Source organism: Ursus maritimus, unplaced genomic scaffold (genome assembly GCF_017311325.1).
Source record: "Ursus maritimus isolate PB19 unplaced genomic scaffold, ASM1731132v1 scaffold_23, whole genome shotgun sequence".
NCBI classification, from domain to species: domain Eukaryota; kingdom Metazoa; phylum Chordata; class Mammalia; order Carnivora; family Ursidae; genus Ursus; species Ursus maritimus.
The window spans coordinates 33294877-33318778 of NW_024424786.1; the positions used below are offsets into that span (position 1 = coordinate 33294877).

General features: G+C 35.9%; 3 protein-coding genes and 1 pseudogene across 4 annotated transcripts in view; all 4 read left to right on the plus strand.

Moving 5' to 3' along the window:
• Positions 1 to 939, plus strand: part of LOC121104728 (olfactory receptor 8J2-like) — a 1459-nt gene extending 520 nt beyond the window's left edge. The window contains exon 2 of the mRNA XM_040638758.1: positions 905 to 939. Coding sequence (XP_040494692.1) covers positions 905 to 939 — 35 coding nt within the window. The remainder of the gene's footprint in view (positions 1 to 904) is intronic.
• Positions 940 to 983: 44 nt separating this feature from the next.
• LOC103666070 (olfactory receptor 8J2-like) lies at positions 984 to 1931 on the plus strand. Its single transcript, XM_040639115.1, has one exon. It carries the CDS (start codon positions 984 to 986, stop codon positions 1929 to 1931), a length of 948 nt encoding a protein of 315 aa, XP_040495049.1.
• Positions 1932 to 15241: 13310 nt separating this feature from the next.
• LOC103666220 (olfactory receptor 8K3-like) lies at positions 15242 to 17200 on the plus strand. 2 transcript variants are annotated; one of them, XM_040639114.1, is made up of 2 exons: positions 15242 to 16319; positions 17051 to 17200. In XM_040639114.1, the coding sequence occupies exons 1-2, from the start codon at positions 15409 to 15411 to the stop codon at positions 17082 to 17084; spliced, it is 945 nt and encodes a 314-aa protein (XP_040495048.1). In that variant the 5' UTR covers positions 15242 to 15408; the 3' UTR covers positions 17085 to 17200. The 2 variants fall into 2 exon arrangements, with proteins under 2 accessions (XP_040495048.1, XP_008692458.1); XM_008694236.1 differs by lacking the exon at positions 17051 to 17200 and having other exon boundaries at positions 15242 to 16359.
• Positions 17201 to 22143: 4943 nt separating this feature from the next.
• On the plus strand, positions 22144 to 23064 carry LOC103666221 (annotated as a pseudogene).
• Positions 23065 to 23902: the final 838 nt, after the last annotated feature.

The window sequence follows — 23902 nt, forward strand, 5'->3', positions numbered from 1 at the left end:
AATGGCTAACATTTTCTGGGCCCCGCATACACCACATAGCAAATAATGTTAACTGTCTTCTCTACACATTTCTCTGTGTAAGGAAAACAAAATGATCAAACTTGAGCAATTCAAAACTACAAGTAATATTTTTCAAAACATCAAAACAGGCTTTTAAAAATTAAAAAACAAATTTAAAAAATTTAAAGGAAAGAGCGGTAAGATGGACAAAAAGATGTGCCAAGACATAATAATAGAGAAGCATCTGAGCAGGTAGAGGTCAGAGTGATTAAAAGGACTAGTTTATTTAGCAGAAGAAATGTGCTTACTAAAAAAAAAAATTTCGTTTCTGAATAACCGTAATAAGAAGACTAGGGAGGTAGAGTCTGTTGGTGGGCAGCTGAAATAGCATGATGTGGTAGAAACTGGTAAGGAAAACCTAGCATAGCCAAAGTATTTCATGCAGAAATATAAAATTCCCAAGGATGATAACAAGGTGTGGATTGAACAGACAACCAGTAGCAGCTAAGTTAAAAATAACTGAAAGTCACTGGAAGTCACTCTGGTTCATCAACTTCTTATACGTATCTATCATCTATTATTGGAAACATATACGGAGGCATGTGTGTGTATGTATGTAAATATATATTCATGCAATATTATAATTTACATGTTTAAATAGGCATACAAATTTTAATACATATACCATAGTAGATTAATATATATTCAACTAATATAAATTATATTTAAAACACAGATGAAAAATTAATAGCTTGATACAACTGTTTTATTAACCTGAAACTGGTCTTTAGAAAGTGTGTATTTCTGAATTTTGTTAAAAGATGGGGAGAAATACAAATAAGGTCTGACATTTTTAATTATGAACAAAAATAATCTGATTTAAACTAAACGGTCTAAAAACTAGCATCTACCAGAAAAATCGACTTCACCATCTACTAAACTCCTCTCATTTTTCCCATTAAAAGATAAAAACAACAAAAGAAATGGCCTCAGGAAATTTCACCAGGGTGACTGAGTTCATTCTCTTGGGAGTCTCAGATCGCCCAGAGCTTCAGATTCCACTCTTCTTTGTTTTCCTGCTGATCTACGGGCTGACCATGGCAGGGAACCTGGGCATCATCACCCTCACCAGTGTTGACTCTCAGCTTCAAACGCCCATGTACTTCTTCCTCCGGCACTTGGCTATCATCGATCTTGGCGACTCTACTGTCATTGCCCCCAAAATGCTGGTAAACTTCTTGGTTACAAAGAAAACCATATCCTACTATGGATGTGCAGCCCAGCTGGGTGGGTTCCTGGTTTTTGTTGTTGGTGAGATTTTCATGCTGGCTGCAACGGCCTATGACCGCTACGTGGCTATTTGCAACCCCCTGCTCTACATGGCGGTGGTCTCTCCACGGGTCTGCATACTGCTGGAGTCCCTCACGTACCTCTACAGTCTGACCACAGCACTGACTGTCTCCTCCTGTGTGTTCTCCGTGTCATACTGCTCTTCCAATGTAATCAACCATTTTTACTGTGATAATGTCCCTTTGTTGGCATTGTCCTGCTCTGATACCTACATTCCAGAAACAGTGGTGTTTACTTTTTCAGGGACCAATTTGTTCTTCTCTATGATTATTGTTCTAACATCTTACTTCAACATCGTCCTTGCCATTTTGAGGATACGCTGCTCAGAGGGCCGAAGGAAAGCCTTTTCCACCTGTGCCTCTCACATGATCGCTGTCACTGTGTTCTATGCGACCCTTCTCTTCATGTATTTGCAGCCAAGGTCCAACCACTCATTAGATACTGATAAAATGGCCTCTGTCTTCTACACCCTGGTGATACCAATGCTGAATCCCCTCATTTACAGCCTAAGGAACAGGGATGTGAAGGATGCATTGAAGAGATTCCTCAAGAACCCATGGCAGGCTTTCAAATTAATGTAAATTTAAAATTACGATTGTCTTCATTTAAGGGTTTGTATTTACTCCTGAAAAGCTAATCTCTGGTAAGTGCAGAGGCAACACAGAGTCACAAATTCAATGGATTTAGATGGGGAAATATTAACCCTTTCTATTCTGACTACAAATATCCAACTTTCTCTAACACAAGGATGTATTAGTTGACCAAAGAAACTACACTTATTTAAGTAGTAAACAATAATTTCAGAGTTAGCACATTTTAAAGTGCAAGACAAATTGCTATTGGATTTTTATAATTTCCAGTCAAGGAAAAGAATGTCTGACAGCTGAAGAAGTTATGTGAGAACCATTTCTTGGAATGTGGTCAAGAATCAGGTCATCTTCCTTTCCATTGATCTGTTCTTTTCAACTCTTAAAAGTTTTATTTTTCCTTTTTACTGTATTTTGTGTTTCAATTTAACTTTTTTAAATCCATTTTTATCTTGCACTTAATGTAAATTTGAATCACAGAAAAAGAAATCTTCAGGTGAAAATAAAAAGTAAACAAAAATTGCTTAGGGGCACCTGGATGGCTCGGATGGCTGGGCATCTGCGTTTAGGTCAGGTCATGATCTCCAGGTCCTGGGACTGAGCCCCATGTCTGGCTTTCAGCTCAGCTGGGAGTCTGCTTCTCCCCTTGCTTGTGCTCTTTCTGTGTCTCTCTCTCTGAAATGAATAAATGGAATATTAAAAAAAAAAACCTTAGATAGACATCGAAATAGAACATTTAGCAAAACAGAAAAAGAAAACATGCAAAAGGGGATTCTACTTTTTCAAAGCTCTTCATGTGTACATGAAGCAAAATGTTGATATTTATCCTGATATGATATAAAATTAATATTCTCCATGTCATATTCTCATGGCAAACACTGTGGTATAGAGTTCATTGTCTGTGTTATGGATTCATAACAGCAAATTCAACTACTTTTAGCATTTATATTTAATGTGTTTTGGAGTAAAATGTTATTAGAACAAAAAGAAACCATTGTCTATAAAGTGATGCCAACTTTCACGGATATGCAGATCAAAAAGAAAAAAAAAGTCAACAGTCATTATGTGCCATAGTTTCTTTTATACATGTAAAATATTCCTAATTTACAATAGAGTAAGCAAGACTGGTCAGGGCATGCAAGTCAGGCAATGTCTGGAAATAAACTAGGTGTGAAATTTTCAGGGATTCTTTAATAAGGCAGATATAGGAACCATGACACTCAGGTCCATGAGTCAATTTCTAATTTTAGTCATTAAGCAGAAAAGCTGAAAATAGAAAGTCACACTATATGATGGATACTTCTGGTCTCCTTTTCCATGAAAGGCAGCTTGTTCACAGGTCTGGGGATTTAGGCATGGGCAACTTTGGTGGGTAGGTGGGGGCACAATATTCTGCCTAAAACATCTACATTTATATTGGCATATTTTCCATAGCTAGGCAATCTTGCCCCTGTCTCATTCACTAATACTCAATGGGATAGTGTCATAAAAGCTTGCAGTTTTTAGCCTTTGTACAATCATTAGCCACAAAATTTATCCTAAAGAAACTGTACACAAAGCCCTCTTTGATTGAAGGATAAGTTAAGATCATAGGTTCAGAGGTAATGAAGTGTATGCACACATACACATGTGCTTACATATCACGTGCACACATTTATCAGAAATAAATCAACACAATCACCCAAGCAGGCAAGCACATCAGCTCAGTACCAGTTGTCCATGGAGTAAGATAGGGAAGAAAATCTACATGGCGGCTTTGATCTCCACCGGATCAAAGCTCACACCCTGTCAGATGCTAAGTCACCTGTACTTCCAGCTTATCCCTAACTAACTGCTCTGGAGGGTCCATGACATTTGTGTCCAAACAGTGACAACAAAATTCCCCTAGTGGTGAGGGGAGAAAAAAGGTGAAAGACACAGTCATAATAAAGCAAGGTCTGACAACACCTGCGAAAGTTAGGACACACTTCAAACAGCACCACGGGGCCCCTCCTTCTGCACCTGCCACAGAAGCAGTAGCTTTGACCTGGGAATGCTCTAGGCAGAAAGCATCGCGAGTGTATAAATCTTGTGTGGCACACGCTGAATCCTTTCAAGACCATGAAAATAAGAAAACCATCAAACTTTCCCAAATTCAGCATAGTAAATGCCATTTCATGAATTTAAGCCCAAAAACTTACTGAAAGACTATTTTCACAGCAGCTCATTTTATTTTGAAGCACTGTGATCATATTTCTCAATATTTTACGTATGACCCAAGACATATGTCTGGTATTAAATATTTCCTACTACATCAATAATAATAAAGCATAACAGAAATTGACATGTTTCTGATTATTTTGTTTCAATTCAAAAGGTCAATTGAGGAACTGTAAGGCTTCCAAGGGAGATTTTCTTGTCCCTTAAGATCTACATAAGCTTGGTTTGAGCCGCTAATGCCATCTCCCTGCAAGATCGTAAGCCTTCACCAGATGTCTACATGCCATGGATCACGTCTATCATCTCTGCTTTCCAAATGGCTCTTTCCATATGCCGCTTCCATGGAAAGGAAAAATTTCTTTCAAGGAAACAACTCAAAAGAGAAGTAGAAATCGGTGCAGATATGGGTGACGGGAGACAAGACAGAGGTCTATATGGTAGCGTCAGGTCTCCTACTTCAAGAAACTTAACTACAGCACCGCAAAATAATTCCCACTGCTCTTCTTATATCCCCAGACTCAAACCTTATACTGGCTCCTTGTCTTACTCCCTCTCTTTGTACCACCTTTCTTTTCTCTCTGTGTCTCAATAAAGGCTACAGAATTTTTCTTTCCTTCTATTAAATGGAGCTGCTACTTATGAAGTTTGATGTCCTTCCATAAGTTCTGCCCCATGTCACTGTTCCGAGCTTCCCTTCAGGATAGGTTTTGGCTCCTTTGATATTTAGAAGGCTATTTTTATGATCAATCATTATTTGGGTTGGAGAAATTTTGTGGACAAAAACAGTTTTGATAACAAATTCTTACCTCAGCTCAGAAAATGTACAAGACATTGGGTTAGCTAAAATGTAAATACGAAAATATCTACTTCTTAAAAAGCATATACAATGGAACATTACTCTGCCATAAAAACAAATGAGATCTCTCAATTTGTGACAACGTAGAAAGACCTAGAAGGATTATGCTAACTGTAATAATTTCAAGAAAGAAAGGCAAATACTATGTGATTTCACTTACTCGTGGACTATAAAAACAAAACAAATGAACAAACAAACAGTTTCTTTTTTTTTTTTAAGATTTTATTTATTTATTTGACAGAGATAGAGACAGCCAGCGAGAGAGGGAACACAAGCAGGGGGAGTGGGAGAGGAAGAAGCAGGCTCATAGTGGAAGAGCCTGATGTGGGGCTCGATCCGATAACGCCGGGATCACGCCCTGAGCCGAAGGCAGACGCTTAATCGCTGTGCCACCCAGGCACCCCAAACAAACAGGTTCTTAAATACGGAAAACAAACTAGTCGTTTCCAGAAAGAAAGTAGGTGAGGAAGGGGATTAAGAGATACAAACTTCCAGTTGTAAAATAAATAAGTACTCTACAGAGAATATTATAGTCAATAATATTATAAAAGCATTGTATGGTGAAGACTGTGACTGAACTTATTATGGTGAGCACTGAGTAATGTACAGAATTACAGAATCAATATATAATACACCCAAAACTAATAAAGAAGGGTGTGTTCATTATAGTTCAATTTTAAAAAAGCATTTAGCCACAGAGGCAGTGTGAGCTATAATTATTGAAGAGGTTACTAATGATTTCTTAAAAATATTTTAAAATGTGTATTTCAAAGATCTAATAACTTACTGAATGATACAGGTTATTGATGTTTACACAATAATAAAAAGTGATTGATTTAAGACACAGGCTGAGATTACATTACATTAATTTAAAATCTTTGTGAAATACGTAAGTAAGATCCTTTCATGTTAAGATATGGATGCCTAAAACATTGTTTATTGATCACAGAATAATTAATATTGGGGGCAAACTAGCAGTTTCTGGATCTCTGTTGTAATCACTTTTCTCTTTGCTTCCTCTCTCACAATTTTTCAGCATTCTATCTACATTTCACGCTTCGACCATTGGAACGACAAACTCTGAAATAGAAAGACAGTGTGGGAGGCACTCAAGACCAGCACACAGGGGTGAAGAATGGGGGCACACAGGGAGGGGCTGTGACTCCACAGAGGAGTCAGGCTGCAGCTCAGCCACTTCTCCACACCTGCCAGGAGGATGAGAAGTCAGCTGGCCAGTGCGCAGGAGGAAAGCAGGATTTGGAGGTCACCCTCCCCCCACTCTGCTATGAGGTGTGTGCCAGGTTTTGTCACTTTAACAACTACTTTATCAGCATTATCACTGTGATAGACATTTAAATAGTCTATGTTCAAATTAACATTATATTAAAATTAATGTGTATCTATCTCCGTTATTATCTCTGAACTTTTTATTGACATGGATTATACCTAGTGCATTTTTTTAAAAGATTTTATTTATTCATTTGACAGAGAGCGAGACAGCCAGCGAGAGAGGGAACACAAGCAGGGGGAGTGGGAGAGGAAGAAGCAGGCTCCCAGTGGAGGAGACTGATGTGGGGCTTGATCCCAGAATGCTGGGATCATGCCCTGAGCTGAAAGCAGACACTTAAAGACAGCCACCCAGGAGCCCCACCTAGTGCATTTTTCTATTTCCAATCCTGATCAATATTTGAATTCCTTTACAAAATAATGTATTACAGCAAGTAAAACAATTTTAGCTCTATAAAGTTAAATCAGATTTAATTATTGGTTGTAACATTTACCCTTTGTACAAATGGTACATATTCATAAGTTGGATGTCCAGAGCATGAAAAGGCTTGGATACTGATGGTGGGATATATCTTAATGAAAGAACTCTTTAAGTAGAGCCAACTTATTTAAATAAATTAAATGCACTTATTTTTTCCAAGTCAAGGATGCAGGAGATACATCGCAGACATGTCCATTCATGGGCAAGTGGGGACCACACGCACAAAGTTGTTAATTGTGGTGATGCTTGCAGAAGTCAAAAGTTGGGAACTAAATGCCTGTTACTATGGCAGCAAACCTATAGTAAATGGGGATGGAGACAGATTATACAAATTTTATTAAACAGAGGTCAGCAAAATATTGGTGTATAAGTAGAAAATGAATAAAATTCAAAAGCATATAGTCGAGTGAGAACCTTGAAGTATCAAAAATAAGTTATATAAGAGCATGTTTGTGCACTTTAAAACATACATTATATTTGCTTTATCAAGCTGCATTTTTTTTAAAGAACATATACCAACTTTTGTGGAGGAGGAAACTGTGTAGGGAAAGGAAACTGAAGAAGGGGTGGGAATTAGGAAGAGTCAGAGAAAGGTGTTGGAAAAGTATAGGTAGATGAAGTACAATGCTTAAATAAAATGGGTTAACACAAAACATTTCATGTTTACTTGATGGAAGATAAAATAAAGGTGTAAGAATAGTATTCAAAGTAAAATAGAGTAAATGTACTCCATTTCTATCAATGCCAAGTCCAGTTGGCTTTATCTGGATCAAATAATCATTTGTCCTGTCCATGTACATTCTTTTTTTTGTAGAGGACAGTATGTTTTAAAATATATTTTTTAAAATTTAAATTCAATTAATTAACATATAATGTATTATTTGTTTCAGGAGTACAGGTCTGTGATTCATCCGTCTTATATAATACCCAGTGCTCATTACAATACATACCCTCCCCAGGGTCGATCACCCAGTTACCCCGTCCCCCCACTCCCCCTACCCTCCAGCAACCCTCAGTTTGTTTCCTAACATTAAGAGTCTCTTATGATTTGTCTCCCTCTCTGGTTTCCTCTTGTTTCATTTTCTTCCTCTTTTCCCCTGTGATCTGCTGCCTTGTTTTCTTAAATTCCCCATGTCAGTGAGATTACCCAGTAGTGCAATTGCTGGGTCACTGGGTAGCTCTATTTTTAACTTTTTGAGGAACCTCCATACTGTTTTCCAGAGTGTCTGCGTCAGCTTTCATTTCCACCAACAGTGTAGGAGGGTTCCCCTTTCTCCTCATCTTCTCCAACATCTGTCGTTTCCCGACTTGTTAATTTTAGCTATTCTGACTGGAGTGAGGTGGTATCTCATTGTGGTTTTCATTTGTATTTCCCTGATGCCTAGTGATGTTGAGCACTTTTTCATTTTGGATGTCTTCTTTGAAAAAGTGTCCATTTATGTCATCTGCTCATTTCTTGATTATTTATTCTTTGGGTGTTGAGTGTGGTAAGTTCTTTATAGGTTTTGGATACGAGCCCTTTATCTGATATGTCATTTGCAAGTATCTTCTCCCATTCTGTCAGTTGTCTTTTGGTTTTGTTGATTGTTTCCTTTGCTGTGCAGAAGCTTTTTATCTTGATGAAGTCCCAATATTTCGTTTTTGCCATTGTTTCCCTTGCCTTTGGAGATGTGCCTCACAAGAAGTTGCTGCAGCAGAGGTCACAGAGATTGCTGCCTGTGTTCTCCTCAAGGATTTTGACGGATGTCTGTTTCACATTTAGGTCTTTCATCCATTTTGAGTCTATTTTTTGTGCATGGTGTAAGGAAATGGTCCAGTTTCATTCTTCTCCATGTGACTGTCCAATTTTTCCAACACCATCTGTTGAAGAGACTGTCTTTTTTCCATTAGATATTTTTTCCTGCTTTGTCAAAGATTAGTTGACCACAGAGTTGAGGGTCCATTTCTGGGTTCTCTATTCTGTTCCATTGATCTATGTGCCTATTTTTGTTCCAGTACCATGCTGTCTTGATGATTACAGCTTTGTAAGATAGCTTGAAGTCAGGCATTGTGATGCCCCTGGTTTGGTTTTCTTTCTCAGTATTCCTTTGTCTATTTGGGGTCTTTCTTGGTTCCATACAAATTTTAGGATTATTTGTTCCAGTTTTGTGAAAAAAGTTGATAGTATTTTGATAGGGATTGTTTTGAATGTGTAGATTGCTCTAGGTAGCATAAACATTTTAAGAATATTTCTTCTTCCAATTCATGAGCATGGAATATTCCATTTCTTTCATAAGCATTCTATAGTTTTCTGAGTGTAGATCCTTTGCCTCTTTGGTTGGGTTTATTCTTAGGTATCTTATAGTTTTAGGTGCAATTGTAAATGGGATCGACTCCTTAATTTCTCTTGTCTCGTTTTTGGTGTATAGCAATACAACTGATTTCTGTGCATTGATTTTATATCCTGCCACTTTACTGAATTCCTATATAAGTTCTAGCAATTTTGGGGTGGAGTCTTTTGGGTTTTCCACATAGAGTATCATGTCATCTGCAAAGAGCAAGAGTTTGACTTCTTCTTTGCTGATTTGGATGCCTTTTATTTCTTTTTGTTGTCTGACTGCTGAGGCTAGGACTTCTAGTACTATGTTGAACAGCAGTGGTGATAGTGGACATCCCTGATGTGTTCCTGACCTTAGGGAAAAAGCTCTCAGTTTTTCCCCATTAAGAATTATATTGACTGTGGGTTCTTCATAGATGACTTTTATGATATTGAGGTATATGCCCTCTATCCCTATTAAAGAGTTTTAATCAAGAAAGGATGCTGTGCTTTGTCAAATGCTTTTTCTGCATCTATTAAGAGGATCATATGGTTCTTGTCCTTTCATTTATTTATGTAGTGCATCACATTGATTGACTTGCGGATATTGAACCAACTTTGCAGCCCAAGAATAAATCCCACTTGGTTGAAGTGAATAACCCTTTTAATGTATCATTCAATCCTATTGGCTAGTATTTTGGTGGGAAATTTTTGCATCCATGTTCATCAGGGATATTAGTCTGTAATTCTCCTTTTTGGTGGGGTCTTTATCTGGTTTGGGGACCAAGGTAATGCTGGCCTCATAGAAAGAGTGTGGAAGTTTTCTTCCATTTTGATTTTTTGAAACAGCTTCAGAAGAATAGGTATTAATTCTTTAAAGGTTTGGTAGAATTCCCCTGTGAAGACATCTGGCCCTGAGCTCTTGTTTTTTTGAGAGATTTTTGATTACTGCTGTAATTTCCTTGCTGGTTATGGGTCTGTTCAGGTTTTCTATTTCCTCCTAGTTCAGTTTTAGTAGTTTCTACATCTCTGGGAATGCATCCATTTCTTCCAGATTGCCTAATTTGTCGGCATACAGTTGCTCATAATATGTTCTTATAATTGTTTGTATTTCTTCAGTGTTGGTACTGATCTCTCCTCTTTCATTCATGATTTTATTTATTTGGGTCCTTTCTAATTTCTTTTTGACAAGTCTGAGAAGGGGTCTATCAATCTTATTAATTCTTTCAAAGAACCAGCCCCTAGTTTCATTGATCCATTCTACTGTTCTCTTTGTTTCTATTTCACTGATTTTTCCTCTAACATTCATTATTTCTCTTCTCCTGCTCGATTTAGGTTTTATTTGCTTTCTTTCTCTAGCTCCTTCAGGTGTAAGGTTAGGTTATGTATTTGAGATCTTTCTTGTTTCTTGAGAAAGGCTTGTGTTGCTATATACTTCCCTCTTAGCACCACCTTTGCTGCATCCCAAAGATTTTGAACAGTTGTGTTTTCATTTTCATTTGTTTCCATGAATTTTTTAAATTCTTCTTTAATTTCTTGGTTGACCCATTCATTCTTTAGTGGGATACTCTTTAGCCTTCATGTATTTGAGTTCTTTCCAACTTTCCTCTTGTGATTGAGTTACAGTTTCAAAGCATTGTGGTCTGAAAATATGCAGGCAATGACACCAGTCTTTTGGTACTGGTTGAAACCTGATTTGTGTCCCCGGATGTGATCTATTCTGGAGAATGTTCCATGTGCACTCGAAAAGAATGTGTGTTCTGTTGCTTTGGGGTGAAATGCTCTGAATATGTCCGTGAAGTCCATTTGGTCCAGTGTATCATTCAAAGCTCTTTTTTCCTTGTTGATCTTCTGCTTAGACGATCTGTCCATTGCAATGCAGGGGTGTTAAAGTCCTCTGAAGAGTTGCAGCTATTCTTTTCTTCGCTCTCTGGTTGAGTTTGCAGGTGTTTAGAATGGTTTGATAACTATCCAGCTCAATTCCAGGACCAGATGATTTTAAGGTCTCCTACTCCTCCATTATCTTGGACTCCTGCCCTGTCCATGTACATTCAAACAGGCCAAATTTAGGTACATCAAATAAATCATGCCATACCTATTTTCTCTTGGTCTTTATTACTTTGTCTTTCACTGATATAGTCAATGCAGGTAGAATCAGATTCTAGCAATTTTATTAAAATAAAAGTTTTCAAAATATTGGTATGTATGTAATAAAATGAATGTAATTCGAAAACACACAGTTGGGTGAGAACCTTTAGATATCAAAATGAGCTATACAAAATGTTGTGTACTTTAAAACATATATTTATTTTATAAAAATACATTTCATGTTAAGGACATATATCAACTTTTGTAAAAGAGGTACGTACCTATTTGGGGAAGAGATACAGAAGCAGACATGGGAAATTAGTACTGAGGATGCACATGGGATGTGGAATGAGGGGATCATTAACTTAATTTAGTCCCTAAGATTAGAAAAAGAAATAAAAATAGTAGTTACACACATATTCATAAATTTTAGTCCTTCTGAATCTTCTAATATACTCTAGGACATATTTAAAGAGCTTTGTTTTTATTCTCAGATATAAAACATGGAAGAAGCCTTGGAAAACATGGAAAATGCTGAAAGTTTATGTAATTTATAGATGATTAAGGCATCTAAGAAATAATCTACTTAAATCAAGATATTTGAGTGAATACAATAAAAATAACAACTAAGGAAAGCAGGGGAATTTTATATATAAAAAGACATTTCCTCAACAGGGGAATCAAAGTTACTCTGAATAATTAGCAAAGACGAGTGGCATCATTTCCTGCTCTCAGATGCTTTGGGGAATAACCAAGAATTGCATTCAAGCTTCCAGGGGGAGTGTCTCAAAGGGAGCAGATGCTCATAAATTCTTCTGACAGCAGTCAAACTGGTAATCACACAGGGGAACAGGAAGCCAGTCCTCACTTAAGGTGAGTAGATGCCACTTATTATAATGATCACAAGATTAGCTGCAGTGATGATTTTTGGTACCTGCCTTCCATTTAAATAACAGTTGTAAGTATAGTCACCAATTACATTACATCATGCATATTAATCATCTCTTTTCATAACTAAGTTTTCTGGAGTAATGATGTATGTTTACCACTATTAATATGTTCTCTGAAGGTGGTGAGGAACCTTATTTCTATTTGTTACTATTTCCACATTTATACAGAGATTCTAGACAATAAACATGGTGAAGGCGGAGTTAGCATTTTTGCATGCTCAACTTAGAATCCTCCTCTTCCTTTCCCTCTCTGTCTTTCTCCCTTCTTTTAATGGGAGTGCAATGTTCTCAATTTGACCCACCCATTTACCTGAATTGAGGTTATTTACAAAATATTATAGAATATTTAGTTGAGATTGGGTGTTTGCATTTGCACAAGAGGACATCGCTTGGGCTCTATGCCCAGGTCCTGGTACAGCTCTGGAATTTCTGCTTTCATCTGAGAAGAGTCAGGTTTAATGCTCAATTTCCTTGTTTCTTTTCAGGCAGTGCTTTGGTAGGACTGGTGGGGACAGGCCACATAAATATTTATTCAATTACATTTGGGAGAAATGCCAAGGATTTGCAAAATCACAATAAAATGAATGTTTGGTTGAAGAGGTTTACCAAAACGCACAAATTGCTGGGGAATAGTTCTTTCTTTGGGTTTAATTTTTGTAGCTTAAGACATTAGACTTTGTCATTTGTTTGGTTGCTGCTAATGAATATTTGTTATTGCTTTGCTATAAATATTTTGTTAATTTGAATAGATTTTTGGATAAAACAAATTTCATGTAGTTTTATCTGCCAAACTGATATTGGATTTCTATTTTTTGGAAATTTCTGGTTATTTAAGGGCATCCAGAGATTCCAATTTTTGAGGTTATAAAAGTTTAACATTTTCTTATGACATTAAGTCCTTGACCAGTCTAGGGTTGATTTTTATATGAACGAATGAAATATAGAGTTTCATCATCCTCTATAGGGATAATCACTTTCTCCATTACCATTGAATAGACCATTTTTGCATGCCTGTCCTAACATGCCACTTCTGTCATAAATGACAGTTCTATACATTTGTGGGTCTTTTCCTGAGGTCTCTATTCTTTTCCATTGATGTAAGTATGCTGTATTGTCTCAAGAACTCCCCCTTTATAAGTTTTATGATCTGGGAGTCCAGGATTTTTTAATAGTGTCTTGCTTCTTCTTTACAATTTGCATTTTCTAGATGCATTTAAAATCATTATCAAATTCTACAAATTTCCTTAGCGTGTTTTGATTGTAAAAGCATTGAACAAATAGACCAAATTCAGAAGTGACATTTTGTCACACCAAGTTGTGCAATCCAGGAACATAATATTTCTGTCAATTTATGTAGGACTTCTATAATGTTTTCCCAAAAAAAGTATTAATTTTTCTCTTTTTATAAGTAGGTTCAGTCAGTTTTTATAAGATATCCTATCATTATGGAATTTTCCTTTTATTCTTAATTTTTATCATTTTGTCCATTCTAAATAGGATTAATTCTTCCTCTATTCAAATGCTTTTTTTTCTAATTCACTCTGATACTGTCGTGAATTTTAATTATAGATTTTCCAAAATTAAACTGTCCAGCCAAAAATGGGATCAATGCAGCTTAAACAAATGTTTAATAATTCTTACATTTTTAAAATTGATATCAATGATATATTAATATTGTTTAGAGTTCTACATCTAAATAAGTAAAATTATAGGCCTGTTTGTGTGTATATATCTTTTTTTTTTTTTTAATCAGTATTTTGGCCTCCTAGAATGAGTCACAATGTAGTTTCCAATTTTTATACTCTAGAAGAGTTTACAATAAAATTAGATAATTTTTTCCCGTGAAATTTTGGAAGCACCTGCCTTTAAAAATAATCTGAAGGAGAAAGGAGTTAGAAAAGTAGAGGTAGATGAAGTGTAATCCTTAAATAAAATATGTTAACACAAAATGTTTCATGCATACTGGATAGAATATGAAATGAATGTGTAAGAATAGTATTCAATTAAAATATTGTAAATATACTCCATTTTTCTCAATGCCATGCCCAGTTGGCTTTATCTGGATCAAATAATCATTTGTCCTGGCCCATGTCATTTAAACAAATAAAATTAAGTACTTCTAATGAATCACGCCATATCTCTTTCCCCTCATTCCCTAACACTTTGTCTTTCATTCATGTGTTTCATGCAATGTTATTTGCCAGCCTCTAATGCATTTGAGATAGCACTCCCTACTTTGGAGTGTCATTTCTCTTTGTTGTATAAATTTATTTATAGCAATTAACTGGATGATTTTAGGAGATACCTTAACAAATACATTTTATTTTTTTATTTTTAAAATTTTTTATTAGTCACCATGGTGACTAACAAATACATTGTAATAATTTTTATTTGCCTTAAATGTGCTAGAAAAATATAATTACATTAAGCTTACATCAGAGATATTAGTGGTAAGGTCAAAGCAAATGTGATAATGATAACTAATTGTTTTATTTTCATATTGAATAACTTACAGATGCAGGCCTTACTTGGTATGCAACATAGCTGAACAGTTTATGCAACCATCAACTGAAAAAAACCAACAACTAAGTGCTGAATTTTCACATGCACTACTCTACAGAAAATAAAAGTTTTTTATATGCATTAGAATGCACTAGTTAGGGACTTCCGTAAAGGAGATAAATTATTGCCTATCATTATAAAAAACAATTATAAACATTGTTTAAAACTCATAAAAAACAGTAGAATGAGAATACAGTTTTAAAAATGAATTGAACAGTAGAATGAGAATGCAAATAGATACACAGAGTTGTAATGAGTAAAGTAAATCTAAGTCTGCTCAATGAGTTAATTATGTTGGATGTTGGGACAAAAGTTGCAAGGGCACAAAGCAGAGAGCTATTACTTTTATTATAATTCCTTCTTAAGTATGACATATTTCAACCAATTTTAGGTATATTAAGTAAAAAAAAAAAAAAAGGGAAAAATTCTAACAATATATCAGGATTCACACTCAAGACCAAACATTTCTAATGATACATTTTTGACAGACCATAAAGAGACTATATTGACTTGATAATGATAGCCAGCATGTGACGCAAAAAATAAAATGGCTACCATATACTTCAAGTTGTAACTTATTCAACATTGGGTTCCAGGTTCAGTGATGCTGGTGAGTCTTATTCTAAACTAACTCATCTAAAAAATTGGGTTTATCTTACTCACAATGGCTTTGTCTTCTAAAATGTCATCAGATGTTGTTTCCTGAATTCCAATGACACTTGTGATGGTTGTTCCCACAGCAATTTTCCTTAATGGCCTGGATGAACAAACAAAATCTAACAGTGCTAACAGAGTTCATCCTAATGGGACTCACAGACTGTCCTGAGCTGCAGACTCCCTTCTTCGGGCTCTTCCTCATCATCTACACGGTCTCAGTGGTGGGCAACCTGGGCATGATCAGCCTCACCAAGATGGACCCCAGGTTTCAAACACCCATGTACTTCTTCCTCAGACACCTGGCTTTCATTGATCTTGGTTATTCATCAGCTGTGGGACCCAAAATGCTGGTAAATTTAGTAACTAACCAAAATACAATCCCCTATAACTGGTGTGCTACACAGCTGGCTTTCTTCATCTTGTTCATCATCAGTGAGCTTTTCATTCTGTCGGCAATGGCCTATGACCGCTATGTGGCCATCTGTAACCCTCTGCTCTACACGATTGTTATGTCACAAAGGGTGTGCTGGGTGCTGGTAACAGTCCCCTATCTCTACAGTGCTTTTCTTTCTCTGATAATTACCATAAAGATTTTTATGTCATCCTTCTGTGGCCATAATGTCATTAGACATTTTTACTGTGACAATCTTCCCTTGTTAACTTTGCTGTGCTCAAGCTCACATGACATTGAGTTGATCATACTGATCTTTTCAGCATTCAATTTGGTTTCCTCCCTTGTGATAGTGCTTATGTCCTACATCCTGATCTTAATGGCCATCCTCAGGATGAATTCTGCAGAGGGCAGGCACAAGGCCTTCTCCACCTGTGGATCCCACCTGACAGTGGTCATTGTGTTATACGCAACACTATTCTTCATGTACGTGCAGCCCAAATCCAGTCATTCCTTTGATACTGATAAAATTGCCTCTGTATTTTACACTTTGATCATCCCCATGCTGAATCCCATGATCTACAGCTTGAGGAACAAAGAGGTAAAAGGTGCCCTGCATAGACTATGGAAAAAATGGCAGAAACTGCCCATGTAGAATTCAATATAGACTATGTATACAATAAATTAAGTTATAGGCTCTTGTTTATTATATGACATGGGCCTTACAAAGGAGTAATGTGTAAAAGTCATGGACACCTAGAAGTATTTTTCTTGTTTTCAACTTATAGATATTTTAGTAATGATCATTATTCTGATACCAACATTTGTTTCAGCACAAGAGACTGAGTCTGGAGCACTGTTCTCACATTGCCAAGTACTTACATTGCAAATGAAGACAAGTTTTGTTCTGTTTTGTTTAAAACATATCTCTGCTTAGATAATCTTTTTAAAAAGTTTTTTGGGTCTTTATTAAATATTAAATAAATACCAGTGCCTATCACACTGGCATATGGCATAGAGATGATGGCACTTATTGTTCTTTGGAGACAGAATATATACATCAATGAATAATCAACATATCTGCCTTAATGAAACTTTATCTCTTTGTGGTGTTGTCATCTCAGATTTTGTCAAGTGATGATATGTGAACCTGTATAGGCTTGGGGAAGCAGAAATAAATGTGTGATTGTTTTCAGGTGGCATAAGTGTGTACAGTAAAAATTCTAAAAAGCCTCTTCATGCTGAAACGTTAGAAATAAAAAGTGAATTTTGCAAGACTGGCGCATACAAGGCCAGCATATAAGAGATTGTTTGTTTGTTTGTTTCCTATACACTAGAAAAAACAGGAAAAAAATAATTCTAAACCGTTCGTTTTACTAGAAATAAAAACTGAAATACCTAGGGAAAATTGTAATGAAGGATTTGCATGATTTTCTTGGAGGAAACTACAAAACTATTGCTGAATTATTAAGGAAGATGTAAGTGCACCATATACCATACCATTGCTTGGATGAAATAAATATTATGTGATGGGGCTCTTCCTCCCTAAATTATTCTACGCGTTCAATGCAGCAACAATCAAAAATCCAATAGTATTTTTAATACTCAAGTTGATTTTAAAAATTATGTGGAAATGCAAAGGATCTAGAATATATTTGAAGAAGAAAGAACACAGAGGTTCCAATAACAGATAACAATTCCTTTAATGAAGCTAGATTATTTTTTAAAATTATTTTTAAAACTAATATTTTAAAACAATCCTTCCTTCTTTCTTCATTCTTTCTTTGTCTTTTCTTCTGTCTTTTAGAATGATGGAAGCTGATTGTAAAATTTATTAGGAAAAACAAAATGCCCAAAAGTTAAAGACAGTCTTGTAGAAAGAGAATGAAGTTGCAGAAGTTACACCATGAGATTTCAGGACTTATTAAAGCTATAGTAATTAAGAAAACATTGCCCTGATTTGTCAAGTCCCTAAGGAAATAGAATGGATGTTCCTCTAAAAATTAAAAATAGAAGTACCATATGATCCAGTAATTTCACTACTGGGTATTTACCCAAAGAACATGAAAACATGAAATCAGAAATATATATGCACCCTTATATTCATTGCAACATTATTTACAGTAGACAAGATAGAGAAGCAGTCCAAGTAGCCGTTGACAGATGAATGGATTAAAATGATGTGGAATATATATACAATGGAATATTACTCAGCCATAAAAGAGAATGAGCTCTTGCCATATGTGACAACATGGGTGAACATAGAGCACATTATGGAATGTGAAACGAGTCAGACAGTAAATACAAATACCATATGAATTCACTTATATATGCAATCTAAAACACAAAACAAACAAACAAAAAGCAGAAACAGACCCATAAATTCCAAGAACAAACTGAAGGCTGCCAGAGGGGAGGGGAATACGGAGAAGGGAAAAAGGGTGAGGGGGAGTGGAAGATAGACTTCCAGTTATGGAATGAGTGAGTTATGCGATAAAAGATACAGTGTAGGAAATATAGTCGATCATATTGTAATAGCATTGTATGGTGACAGGTGGCAGCTACACTTGCGCTGAGCATAACATAACATATAAACATGTTGATCCACTATGTTGTACATCTGAAACTAATGTAACATTGTGTGTCAATTGCACTTCAATTAAAAAAAAAAGGAAAGAAAACATTTTACAGAAGTCAGGCTAATTGATCAGTGTAATAGAATGAGGACTACAGAAACAGATCCACACACACATTGTCACCTAGCGTATGATAGATGCATCGCTGTTTTCCAAAAGAGAAAGAACGATCTTTTCAATAAATGCTATTAGGTAATCTATATATTTATTTTGAGAAAGAAAAAGAATCTTGACACCTACCCAGGTCCTATACAGACTCAATTCTACTTGGATTAAAGATCTAAACATGAAATGCAAACAACATTTAAAAGGAAATCATAGTGGGACATCTTTGTGATAGAGAAATATGTACAACATTTTGAGCAGAACACACAAAACAATAACTATCTAAGATTTAAAATGATCAGTTGAACTGTTTTAAGAAATCCTGTTCATCAAAATAGTGTGAAAAGGAAACTCTCATAATGGGACAGGATACTTTTATCAGACCTACAGAATCGGAGGAAGAGCTGACAAGGGACTCAAGTACAAAATATAAAAAAAATATATATATAACTCCTACAAATCCATAAATAAAATAGTTGACATGAAATACAATGCAAAGGTGACAAAAGATATTAACACCAGGTTTCAAAAGAACATGTCTTGGGGTGCCTGGGTGGCTCAGTCGTTAAGTGTCTGCCTTCGGCTCAGGGCGTGATCCCAGAGTCCTATGATCAAGCCCCGCATCAGGCTCCTCCACTGGGAGCCTGCTTCTTCCTCTCCCACTCCCCCTGCTGTGTTCCCTCTCTTGCTGGCTGTCTTTCTCTCTGTCAAATAAATAAATAAAATCTTAAAAAAAACCCAAAAAAACAAAAAACAAAAGAACATATCTAAATGGCCATTAAACACATGAAAAGGGTCTCGATTTCATTTAGCTATTAGAATAATACAAAATAAAACCACAATGCTAAGACCCCATATACATCATCATCAAAGATGAGAAAGAAAATGAGGGAAATACTAAATCTTGACAAGGATATTGAGCAACCATAACTATTTGCACTGCTGGTAGGAGTGCCCGTTGATAGAACCACTCTGGAAACTCATTGGGCAGTATTTACTGATGCTGAATATGTGTATCCTATGACTCAATAATCTCAGCGTGAAGGATACCCAATAAAAATACATGCAAGATTAGAGATTCCACCTCAGAGGTGAATGGACTGCACCTGTCCCTGTGACTAACTCAGACCAGTGACTTTTCAGAGCCCCATTAGGGTCTGATATCCCTTGGGTGATTTAGCCATCTCTTTAATAATCTGCCATGATAACTGAAGTTTCTGGGAGAATACAAGGTTGTAAACATCTTTATTATAATTTTTGGTGAAAGCTAGGCATTTGCTACGAGGCAGGAAGTTTGTACTCTTTGGATAGTAAACAGCAACAACAACAACAACAACAAAAACCCCAAAAAACGAAAAACCCCACAATCTCTGAAAAGGGAGTTTTGTTCAGAAAATTCACAATGAAACCCTAAAGATTGTCATGATTATTTTCTTTCATTTGGATCCTTAACAAAACGTCAAATATGATATTGTTATTTGTAGTTATCTGGGTGTTTTTCAGAATTCTTAAGCTCAAATAATAACAGATTTCCATAGTGTTTTCCAGCTACCTCTCAAGTAAAAGGGTCATCTCAATATGTTTATAACACTTGCAATTTCTCTGTTTCCAATATGCCGTGTGTTTCCAAAATGTACCAGTGTCCTTTGGAAATCATCACTTTTAATTGTAGGTGAGGCAAAAACAAACGATTACAGCTGTGCTATGTCTCCACCACACCATAAAGTCTGATTAGTAAGAGAACTGCCCATTTCCTTACCTACAAGCTTTGGAACAGTCTCTGAAATGCCATCAGATTGTCCCTTGAATTGCTAAATGCATATCTAATGGAAATTGGAACTAAGATTAAAATATGTACAAATATGAATTTAGGCAAAGACTTCTTGCAAAATTATGTATTTTACCTAAAATTAATGTGTCTTTTCAACTTATTTAATAGCTTTTTCTAAAACTCTCCTTATCCCCCCTTGAAAATTACTTCGATGTTTTATTATATGCACTTAAATACATATTTTATTTATCTTTCATTGCAGAATATACTTAGTGCCAATTCAGTTTAGAGAGCTTTATTTGGCAGCGGGAGGGGCAGAGCTGGGGGAATGGTTTAATTCTCTCATCTCTGTACTTAGGGTAGATTTATAATGAAGGTCCAACACTAATCTCATTGTATTTTTTACATGCTTGAATAGACTTGAGAGGAAAAAAAAAACAGATTTAAAAGGTAAGAACCAATTTACCTTCAGCAATCATATAAAATAAGGTAAGTATAAAAAGAACCATGTAAAATAAAGAGTTTAGTGCTTTACGTAGAACTCTAAAGATGATGAGAAAAAATATCTCTTATCTTTTCTCATATATAGGGGGACTGGTATTTATTAGCTTGGATTTAAATAGGGCACACGTTTTAATATTCTCATTTATTCCATGAGATTCATGATACTTTTTATATCCACTAGAAATATATCCTTACCTGTATTGTCTCCTGAGAATTAAGTTAGTGTTTCTAATAAGCCACAACCAATCTGCTTTCCATGTCTTTGGATTTGTCTCTTCTGGATATTCCATTTAATGGAATTATACAATGTGTACAATATGTGCCCTTTTATAATTGGGTTATTTTGCTTAGCATAAAGGTTTAAAGACTCATCCATGTTGTAGCATGTACCAATACTTCTTTCCTTGTATGGCTTACCAATATTCCATTGTATGGATATAACACACGTGTTATCCATTCACCAGGTTTTGGACATTTGGATTGTGTCTAAGTTTTGACTGTTAGGAACTATTTTAACTATGATGAATGCTCTTATGAACATTTACCTGCAAAATTTTTGTTGAACACTTGAGGTTGTCAATACCTTTGGGTGCATAACAAAGAATGGAATTACTGGATCATAATGGTAATTTATGGTTAACTTATTGAGTAATCATCAAACTGCTTCCACAGTGGCTGTGCCATTTTACTTTCCCAGCAGTACACAAAGTTCTAATCTCCACACCTTTTCCAGTCTTTGTGATTTTTTTTGTCTTTTCTTTTGCAAGTCACCTTAGAGCAAGTGATGTGGTATCTCACTGTGGTTTTGATTTGCATTTTTCCAATGACTAATGACATTGAATATTTTTTCATGTGCTTATGACCATTTGTATATTTTCTGTGACAAATGTCTGTTTAAGACTTTTGCCTGTTTTTTAATTTGAGTAATTTTTATTTGAGAGGTTGAGTTATAAGAATCCGTTGGATATTTTGTACTAGGCCCTTGCCAGATATAAGATTTGTAATGTTTTCCATTATATATAATTTTTCCATTATATCTAAAAATTTATAATTTATTGCCATTATTTTTATCTTTTCTTTAATAATTTCCTTTGATACATAAAAGTCATCATTTTTTACGTTTTGATAAAATCCAATTTAGGAGTTTTTACTTTTGTTGTTTGTGCTTTTGGTGTCATGTCTAAGAAAGCTCAAATAATAACAGATTTCCATAGTGTTTTTCCATAGTCTCTTTAGAGCTCAGCTGAGCCAGGAGAGAGAGATTTGAGCTGCCAGGTGTTGGAACAGCCAATTAAAGCTCAGACCATAAATGCAAGATTTCAGCCTTTAATCACTTACTACAATGGTCATCTTAGTCATATGTCATGAAAGTTGATGATTATTCTTATATTTATTCCCAGTGTAAGTTTCCCAAATGGACTGCATGAACAAACACAATCTAATACTGTGGAGAGAATTCATTCTACTGGGAATCACAGGACCCCCCTGAGCTCCATGTTTGGACTCTTCCTCACTGTTTACCTGGTCTCGGTGGTGGGTAACCTGAGCTTGATCACCCTCACCAAGATAGACTCTGGGCTCCAAACACCCATGTACTTCTTCCTCAGACACCTGGCTCTCACTGATCTGGGTTATTCAACAGCTGTGGGAACCAAAATGTGAGTTTTATTGTGGAAGCAAATACAATCTCCTATTATTCTTGCAGCACATGGGAGCTTTCCACATTATCTATGGTCATTGTTAGTGAGCTGTTCATTCTGTCAGCTGTCCTATGATCCCTGCCATCCGTAACCCTCTGCTCCACCCTGACATCATGTCACAAAGGGTATGTCAGGTGTGGTGGCCATCCCGTCTCTCCAGCACATTTGTGTCTCTTCTAGTCACCGTCAAGATTTTAAGTTCATCCTTCTATGACTACAATATTGTCAGTCATTTCTACTGTGACAGTCTCCCCGTGTTATCTTTGTTCTGCTCAAATATGCATAAAATTGATTGATGATTTTTATTTTCTCAGTTTTTAATTTGATTGTACTGCTTCTGATAGTTCTCGTGTCTTACCTGCTGATCCTGGTAGCCATCGTTAGGATGAACTAAGCTGAGGGTCAGCACAAGGCTTTTTCCACCTGTAGGTCCCACCCAACAGTGACCACAGTGTTCTATGGGACTTTGATATTTATTAATGTACAACCTGAGTCCTTCATTCCTTTGACACTGATAAGGAGGCATCCATATTTTGCACCCTTGTTATCCCCATGCTGAATCCATTGATCTATAGTTTGAGGGAAAAAGATGTAAAATATGCAGAACAAAGGATGTGGGAAAAATTTGCAATATATTTTCTTAATTGATTGTACTATGTGGTTCCTATCAACATTAAACTTTGTTATGTGTTCCTTCAGAGAGAAAAGCAAAGATAATGAGCTCAAAATATATTTAGAGACTGACTTCTATTTACCTGTCATACTTCTAAGTGAACTTGAAGAAAGAAACATTTAGTATAGGGGCGCCTGGGTGGCACAGCGGTTAAGCGTCTGCCTTCGGCTCAGGGTGTGATCCCGGCGTTATGGGACCGAGCCCCACATCAGGCTCTTCCGCTAGGAGCCTGCTTCTTCCTCTCCCACTCCCCCTGCTGTGTTCCCTCTCTCGCTGGCTGTCTCTATCTCTGTCAAATGAATAAACAAAATCTTAAAAAAAAAAAAAGAAACATTTAGTATATAATATACATTAATTTAAATACCTGTAAAATTATAGCATTTTGTTAAGAAGTACATTCATATATAGTTAACCAGTAAACCCCTGCATATGAATGACACAGTGTAGATAAGATTTATATGTAGTGAAACAGACAATGAGATAAAATCAGACTAGGATTAAGAGAAAGATGAAGGGGTATAAAGTAGATTCAATTTTATAAGAAAAGGTATTTTTATGGTAAAAGTCAATCAAAAACTGGCTAATGGGACTATGTAAAGTCCATTGTATTCAATAAGTATGAAGCTTCACTTATACAAGATGATTAAGTTGTACAGATTTGTTCTAAAGCATTGTGCTATAATCACCACTACTCTATTTACTTAAATATTAGTAAAGAGTGTTGATTTCATCATATGTTTTCTTATCACAATAAAAAATAAAAAGATTTGGAAAAACAGAAAAAGGTTATATATAGCTATTAACTAGAT